The sequence below is a fragment of the Trachymyrmex septentrionalis genome, unplaced genomic scaffold (assembly GCF_001594115.1).
Source record: "Trachymyrmex septentrionalis isolate Tsep2-gDNA-1 unplaced genomic scaffold, Tsep1.0 scaffold40, whole genome shotgun sequence".
NCBI lineage: Eukaryota > Metazoa > Arthropoda > Insecta > Hymenoptera > Formicidae > Trachymyrmex > Trachymyrmex septentrionalis.
Window position 1 is genome coordinate 4,300,843 of NW_017305569.1, and position 9,378 is coordinate 4,310,220.

The window sequence follows — 9,378 nt, forward strand, 5'->3', positions numbered from 1 at the left end:
TAACTCTTATCTGATTCTGTTAAAAAATATGATTTTGCAATAATAAGAAAATATGATAAAAAAGAAAAAAAATGTATTAAATTTTATCTTAAAAAACAGATGCTATTTTTTTGTTTTGTATAAAAATATGTATTTAAATATATTGTGTGATTTTTACAATGTTTTACGTACATATTACATTGCCTATATAATATTACTAATAGAAAATTGTTTTTATTTCTTTCCAGTGCAGAATTTTGTGATTAAACATAAAAATAAAGATTATAATCATTATTAATATTAATACATACCTTATTTTGTTGCACAATTTAACGAGTCTTTTTTTCTTATTATATATAAGGAATATAAATAAAGTAAAGAGAGTTAGACACACTGTAGACACATATATTCTCCGGAATTTCATGAAATTCATGACGTATTCTCCTCGAACCTTCGAACGAAAGAATATAGCACGATACACGATATCAAATTACCTCCGCATCCTTTGGCACTGCGCTTTAATCCCATTGACTTTAAGAGCTGTGTTCAAAGAAACGCCGTGAATTGAGAGGGGGGCAACGAAAAGGACGTTCCAGAACATTGAGATCAAATGGAGTATCGCAGGTCATTTAATGAATTATTTGCGCACGAAGCTAAATTTACGAGACAGTATACAAGGAAACTTGTATAAGGACATTTTATCTTTATTTCCATTTGCGTGAAACTCTTTTTAAAAGAGAATGTACTTTTCATTTTATATACACAATCGGAAAATTAAATGGATATACAAAATTTGTTGCGTAATTGGCTGGAAAAAGTCGAGATTTTTAAATACAGTCAGCGGAGAAAATATATACTCTTATTCAAGTAAAAATTATTATTTTCTTAGAGAGAGAGAGAGAGGGGGGAGGGAATACATTTATTTTTGTTATAATGATATATTATTGCAAACAAATATTAAATTACATACAAATAATTTTGTGCTTATTCTTTTCCTCATGTGAAATTACTTCTTTGCAACAAACTAGTTTTATAAGTGTGTGATTATTTAAAATAAATACTTATACAAATGTGTATCATAGAATCTACATTGATTACCTTGCTATAATCAATTTCTCAGTTTCAAAACAATAATTCATAATTTTCACATATGGACATTCTTTAAAGTCTAATTGATTGTAATTATTTTTCATTATTTTCCGTTACAAATAAAGACAGATAAATATTGATTTTCTAGAATTGCATTGATATATTAATTATTCACCCTATTTTCCTCGACTGCATTACGCACTATATAAATAGTTACATTATTTTATCATTAATCTAACTTAATTATGATACAGTTTATATTCTATGATTATAATATTTTTAAGAGATATTTCCCGAGTTAAATCAAGCTTTCTATTACTCTGCTTTTGTACGTATTTGCAATTATTCTAGAAGGTAAATTCGAATCCTTCAAATAAATCTTATCGCAATCTATTTTTGGATTGTAATAATCTCTTCATTTAGTGCATCATATAACGCAGTTTATAAATTATGCTCTTAGAATCTATAAAAGTTTATCTTAACAATCTAGATTTGCTTGGTCGCGTTTAGGTACATTTCAGTGTTGGAAACGGCAAGAAATAAGCGTGAAATACTGTCGAGTGTGCACTAAAGCAAGAAAGTTTGGCTGTTGCGCGCGAGTATTAGAAACCACGAAAACGGAAGCAGAAGTCCGGACCAGTGCCTGACGTCACTTCCGGAAGAGACGTATCCGGCGTCACGTTGCATGGCTTCCGTGCGTTCCCCTGTAACAGAAAGGCAAAAAAGGAGAATCAAGTGTCAGTGCTACACTCGTCAGCCGTACTTGTATCGTTCACGTAATCGTATGAATATTTACGAGTGCTGTATCAAATTAACGAGGTTTCACGCGATATCATCTAATGAGTGTCATGTCGGCAGGAACTCTTCGCATGAGTAGACGTTGAAAAATTGCTGTACAATATTACGATATTGAATCTGAATATCATGCGCCGGAAATCTTGATATTTTTTTAGAATAATGACACCACCCACAATCGTAAATCAATGTCGCTTCAAGATTACGGGATTATGGATTTTCTCGTGTTACAAGAGATCCATTAATTATTGCGTTGTTTGAGGGATGTCGATACGCGTTTCTCTACCGTTCTTTCATTTTCTACTATTTAAATTTAATATGATGGTACGAAGACCAATTTAATGCAATTTACACAGCAAATATTATTAATTATCGTCAAATTTTCAGGATAGCAATTTTAACTAGCAATAAACTTATTATATCAACAAAATTAAATGTAATTTACGTAACAAAAGAAGAGATATTATTATTTATTCTAAATATCGAAATAAATTGAGTAGTTTGTGAAATTTTTGTGCTTAATTTAAGGCAACCAATCTCTCGTATAACTACATATAACGAAATAATTACGAACGATCTGATATTCAACAAATCCAAAAAAATAGCGGTGACGTGGAAACTCGCACATTGTACAATGTTTTCAATGATACATTGCGATGCGCATCGCACATATGGTATCGAGAATGTGTAAACGCAATCAGCTTGCATGGGGACAGTTGATTTTGTCAAGATTGAATCTGCAGTATTTCCAGTCAAAGCAACGATGATTGTGTACGTCACAGGAAATTCAAAAAAGATTATAAATATTTCAATCAAACTGCCACACTATAATTACTCCACGGTGTTGGTAGAGCGATAGGAATAAAAGACTTCATTTTGCATTTTCTATTTGCACACGGAGATCTATGCTCGATCGCTAACTGTGGAAAGTAGTTAAAATCTTAATGACAAAAAAAACCTTAATTCCAACCGTCGCGGCCCTTTGAAGTTTAGATCCCAATCGCGCCTTTACCTTTACGAACATTAACAAGAACGAAAACTAAACTTTACGAAGAAACCGGTAACAAGTACTTTATTTTCTGAAATTACGCTTTTAACGACTTCTTTGATTACGCAGCGTTGATCCCTTAATGGCTAGAATACGTTCGCTTTGTGGTTCGCAAGTAAACTTCACGAACCATTTTTTTCTTTCGATATTCGAGAAAGACAATATCGATTTTTAAAAAATAAAAGAAAATCATATCAGCCCTAAATAGGTCTCAATATTGTCATAGAATAATGTTCCATTTAGACGCGATAGTAATGAATGTGAGACAACCCTGTGGTAACGAGGTTTTCGATGAACCGCGCGTATTCAGTAGTATAAGAGTCAACATGGTCAGTCATATTGCATAAGCAATATCTCATCAAAATTCCACCAATATCTGAATCCAGGCACGTGTACTCACTAATTACAAATTAATAATTAATTTCTTGATACGAATAACATGACGTATCGCGAAATGTAAATTCAATTCTACGATTATGCCGATCAAATTACTTCATTGAAATATATTTATCATTGCAAAGAATATTGTTTTTATTGCTACACGCATAATAAAATTGTGTTAACATTTCTTTTAAATATTTATGCGTTTTTAAACTTATATCTATTTTCAATAATATAATAATATTCTAATGCTTTTTAATGATCTATTAAAAATATGACAAATGTACGGAAAGAACGCGCAGTTATGCTGAAATATTTAAAAATAATTATTAAAATTATTATGTAGGACGCTCAATTATGTAGGACGTTGGCTGCTAGAGCAAAATTTTTTGCAGTATTGCCCATGCTTGAATTTCTTATATATAATTATTTTAATGAACCAACGAAGTTATTTTCAAATCTGTATCTAGCTCGATTTTTAAATATTTTAAAAATTGTGCAAACTTCAAATAATGTAGGTTTTCTGTATGTTACGTCATTATATTTGACATAATAAGGCGATAGTTATTAATACGCATAACGCAGAATTCGATGAGGATCGATGACGATCGACCATATCAATGACGATTTCCCGAATTCGGACGACAATACGATGCATGCCTGCGTACAGCCAGAGTATGCGTTCAGGTATTCGTACGAAAGCAGTATGAATCGCACGATCGATCGAGGCGAGCTCACGATCACGACCGTGAACATTACCGTCCATGTTAGTGGGAATGCGACATGCGTGTCCGGGCACGTGGCACGCATACGCACCGGAACTGCACGCAACGTCGGTCGGTTAAAGCGGAAACAAAATCTTTGCACGTGCAATGCATTTACATTTGGGCACAATAATAATCTATCATTATTGGTTTGTGATTGCTTATACGACAACAATTGGCAGTATCTACTTGGCACCTCCTGCATGGACAATTTGAAATACAAATGACGTGCAAACACGTGATTATATTACTCATTACTATTACAATTATCTTACCAACTTTGTGATAATTCAAACATTAAAGAAAATCTTTCTCTCTTAAATTATTTAAAAAATATTTTCCGTTCTCATATTGAGAGAGAAATTATTATATTAATTAACATTATTGTAAAGAAATAAAAAAAAATTAATTCAAAGATATTGCAATTTATCTTACTCAGAAAAATTGGAAAATTGATATTTTAAATAACTGACTACAAATAGCTACTGCCGTTAGCAAAATTTAAATCATTAAATCATTTTACTACAAAACCGTTATGAATAATTATCAACTATAACTTAAAATTATCGCAATTTGCTTTATATGAACAAATTGAACAATGAAAAAAATTGAAATACTGTAATTAATCGTTGATAATTAATTAAATTCCTCCAACCATAATTTCTTTATTAAACTTTCCACAATTTTCTATTAATCTTGTTTTTCCAAATATTCCAACCTTTTATTATTCAATGCCGTTTTCACACTCAAAGTATTTAAGCTCTTCTGAAAACTAACTGCGATATATTTTAAAATAACACGCGCTTAATTATAACGGGATTGATTATCGGGCTGAGCGAGAGCGGAATTAAAAATTAATTTTCAATCTGCGATAGCGGTCCAGTAAGGGTCGTATAACCCATGCAAATAGCGAAGTCAATAACTTTTTTGAACGATCAGCTTGAAAAAAGGAAAGACAATCGCCACAGGACGTAGTAATTAAAAATTCACGACGGCACATTAATAAATAATCATGATTACATACTATATATAACGCCAATATTTGTGCAAGAGTTGTTTTCTTAATTTTTATGCACCACTTACTTAATTATTGATCCAATTTTTAATGAAGTATACTTCAGCATATAATAAGTGCGAACGTGCTCGCATTATAGCCGCGCGGAATCATAATGATTTATGAGCGTTGGAAGTTCACGAGTAAGTTGCACTTTAACTCATCCGCTCGCTCTTAGCAACTCCTTAGACACTGTCTCGGAAACTGTCCGCTTGCACCAGAGAGTTACGTCTAAAGCGAGGTAAAAGAGTACAAAGTTATACAAAAAAATGGAGATCTCTAGTTAATGGATGCACAATGTTCCGGCTCTCTCGCATAATTCGCACATGTAAATTCGTAAATAATTACTCTGTGCGTAATTAAAGGTAGATCTCGAATGGATAATTAATGGAAAATATTTTGGATGCTTCCTTATAACAAACGAGGAAGTTAGAAGATTAAGGACTTAATTTAAATCCCCGTTTATAATCCACCCTATAGCTAGCCGATACGAGCGCTTTAACTAGCTCCGAAGATATCTATTAAAGTGTGCATTGTCGTATTAAATGAAATAAATAGATCCCACAATTTAAGAACTCTCATCGCGGCGACGTAGATATAGGCAGCGAGCGAAAAATTAGCAGAGTTCCGCGAAAGCCGAAACTCGTGGATTTCACTTTGCGCAAGTATTTATTTCGGTTACGAAATTTAATAATATCGTACGTTAAAAGGACGCGACCCCGTAAGAGGAACAGAGAGATAAGAAATGAGAGGAGAGATCTAGAAGAGCGGAGAGTTTGGAGCCGTGGTATAAACGACAGTCTAGGGAGCTGTTAGGTATTAAACTCCCTGCAAACTTCCGCAGTCCGTCGTGCTCGATATATATTTAAAATATCTTGGAAGTATCCATGAATCGTCTAGACTGAGCCGGCGACGTACAGAGGCTCCAGGGATTCGTAAGACGTCGGAAAGTGATATCATAACTCGCTACAACGGCACGAAATGTCCCGATTTACAGAATCACATTTAACGCTTGTTTACCCTCCTATCGTTTCTTAAAAGATTTTAATCGATTTTCTTTCGTAAATATATCAGCAATATAAATTTTTTTCCCCATTCGTTCGTGTTTAACCCTTTGCGTATAAACCTAGATAGCTAATCCGATCGATTTTTATTCATGGAAGTTTCTCAAAATTTCAAAAATAATTACATTGTATTACATTTTATCTTTTTTTTTCCAAAATAAAGTAAAAACTTTCGTTTTAGAAACTTGAAAGTACGTTGGATTTTTAGATATTTTTAACCACTACAAAAATACATGAAGAAATGATCGGACGTGAGTTACTTAGGTTTTATATCCAGAAAAAGGTGCCTAGGATAAGATATTTTCATATTGCACTGTAAGTATTAATACATATATGTATAAATATAACATTCTTCGCGTGAGCGGAGAAACATTTTAATGGACCGCAATAAAATATGAATCACGATGAAAAATTTGCAAAGAATCGTTTTAAATACATCGTGCTCGGTACCTTTCTTATATTCTCGAAAGTCAGTTGCAAGAGAGGCGAAAGAGGGCAAGTTCGAAGTATCCGAAAAAAGAGAAACAAGAAGAATGAAGAGCCGCGCTTAAATCGTGAAATTAAAAGTCGAGAGAGAGAGAGAGTTTTCGACGGAATCCTCGACTATCTCTGATACTTTCCGTCTGTCGACTTTCTGGACGTAGCAGTAGTATAGCTCCGCAAACGGACAAGATTGTATTGCTACGTAGCACAAGCGGCGCGAAAACTCGACGATGAGCAATTAGGAAAATTGAATTCTGGTGTAATTAACTTTCTTAATTAATAGGATCGCGGAATTGTATCTTTAATCTGACCGACCATAAATGCTGTTGGCAGACGTGCAAATGCTCGAGTGGTAAGTGAGAAGACGGGGGAAGAAAGAGAAATGATGCTAAAGATGGTCAAGGGGAATGCGAGAGAGCCGCGACAAGGTGAGAAGACAGGGTGAGATGCAGGTGGGAACGGGGGTGAGGCGTAGGACTACTGTAGGAGATGGCGACGTCGACTGCGATGCCGGGATGGGGAGTCGCTGTAAGTTTTGATATATGCGCGACATTATTTACGATCGCATAAGAATTAGCTCAGACGGCCGCCAAAGCCCATCCCCTGGCAAGAGCCAGCGCAAAAAGACCGGCATCAGCCGCGGACTGGCGCTGCACTCGAGATGTTTTTGCACACGACGCATTGGCTTCCTCAAAAGTCGTTAAATCCTGCGCTACATTCGACAAATCGCAAGCAAATGGCACTTCTTGCAGTACGAATGTTCACTGGAAACGTTCACAAATATTTGAGATGAGACGATAATGCGATGATCTGTATGTAACAGCCTCTTCTAAATTAAGGCTTCAAAAGTTTTACTTAATTGACAAAATAACTAATAGAAAATTTTTAATTTGTAATTTATAATATATAATTTATAATTTATTATATTCAATATATCGTTAAACAATAATAATATATTAGAATGTATATAAAATTGTGTTCAATGTGAGTAAATGAGATTTAATAATCCCTCCTTACCTTATTTATGTGTTTCTAGAAAAATTTACACCTAGTCTTGTTACTGCCATTAATTATCTACTGTCAATTTATAACAATCTTCTAATTAGTAGCCATTTATAATTTTAAAGCGATATATTCAAAGACTGCTTGAGTTAAAAACTCGTGTAGAAATATTCATTGAAATGTATATTTTAACTGTCCTATATAACTTTTGAGAAATATTTCATATTTTATTATGCTTTCAGAAAATTATTAATTAAATGCTCGTTTCAATAAAATCCCATAAAATAGTTTGCTCGTCGCTGATTCATTGTACGGACTTCAAACTTTAATAATCGGTAATGCGAAGATTTTTAATGACTTTAATTCAGTTCTCTAATCTTGAGGAGCTATAATAATTATCAGCTTAGTCCCGATTATCAGTAGATGCCAATAATTAATTGGAGGATGATCAATTATTGGTTATCCTCACAGCATTCCCGAGACGGCCGAAGAAAGTTTTCTTTCCTCTACCATTTTTCTTCTATAAGATTGAACACAAAGTTTTGATATAATCTCGCTAGGTCGATATTGTTATACGGAAAACCCATGGATTGTTTTTGAAACAGTTTTTAAATTAGTTTAGGCGATCTTGTGAAATTATACAAAATATTTATAATACATTGCGTATCTTTAATTTAAATTCAACCCTAACGTCAAAATCTGTAATATAGTCACTGATGTTAAGTCTGTAAAACTCATTTAATTAAAAAACATTAATTAATTTCAAGAAATGACATAACTATAAAAAAATGAATATCAAACATATTTTAATAAAAGTAATTAAAATTTGCAGATATAACATAGACAAAATTAAATTGCTTGACAAAACAAATTCACAATTGAGTGGATTATTTAATATCCAACATCAGCTCTGAAAGATTATAAAATATTAATATAAATCAAATAATCTATAAATTGACTAATAAATACAATTAAGAACAGATCTTGAAGTTGCATCTTTTTATATTCTATCATAAAAATCTATTTGTTAATTTTAATTGATAAGAGAATTTTTATTTATGACTTTATTTCCGCTTCTCGTATATAATATTCGCGTGTCATCCAGCAGTAGTATTTTCGTGCAGTTTCGCTCACATAAAAATGCCCACTGTCCCATTTAATCCCATCGCAATGGCACTTCCTTCGGACTCGGCTCGTCCGTGCCGATAAACTGCGCGAATTCGCAATCTGCAAAACTAGAAAACAAGTGGCCGGACTTCTGATTTATCGTCGGATTCTCGCGCGGCCGTGCGAGTACGTATCGTGCCTGCGGTTGATGTATCGTACGCGTACGTACATACATGTGAGTGAAACGCTATTGCAAAGTGACTCACGATCAGACGAAAATTCAGTTTCGCGATACCGCGCGTGAGTGGATTTAACAGGGTTCCTTCTATTCGTCGTGTGTGCAGTTTTTTCGTATCTCTTGATTCCGAGCGGTTCAACAGATTTACCATTATAAATTGAGAATTATATACATACAACTGTATCCTTGTATATTATGCAATTGCATAATATACAAGGATGCAGTATATAATCGCAAAAATTAATCTACTAGATATTTAATTATCTTATTTTTTTTCCAGTCATGATACCTCTATAACTTACACACGCGTTAAGTACTAGCGTAACGAGTAAATGTACAATTTATACGTGTTGCTCGGTCCGGGGGGGGGGGGG

At 33.5% G+C, this 9,378-nt stretch overlaps 1 protein-coding gene across 1 annotated transcript in view; it reads right to left on the reverse strand.

The window, feature by feature from the left end:
• Positions 1-1,255: 1,255 nt before the first annotated feature.
• LOC108751034 (muscle, skeletal receptor tyrosine protein kinase-like) overlaps positions 1,256-9,378 on the reverse strand; it is a 115,754-nt gene continuing 107,631 nt past the window's right edge. Inside the window, exon 7 of the mRNA XM_018490964.1 lies at positions 1,256-1,772. Within this exon, the coding sequence (XP_018346466.1) occupies positions 1,636-1,772 (137 nt within the window). The 3' untranslated portion in view covers positions 1,256-1,635. The remainder of the gene's footprint in view (positions 1,773-9,378) is intronic.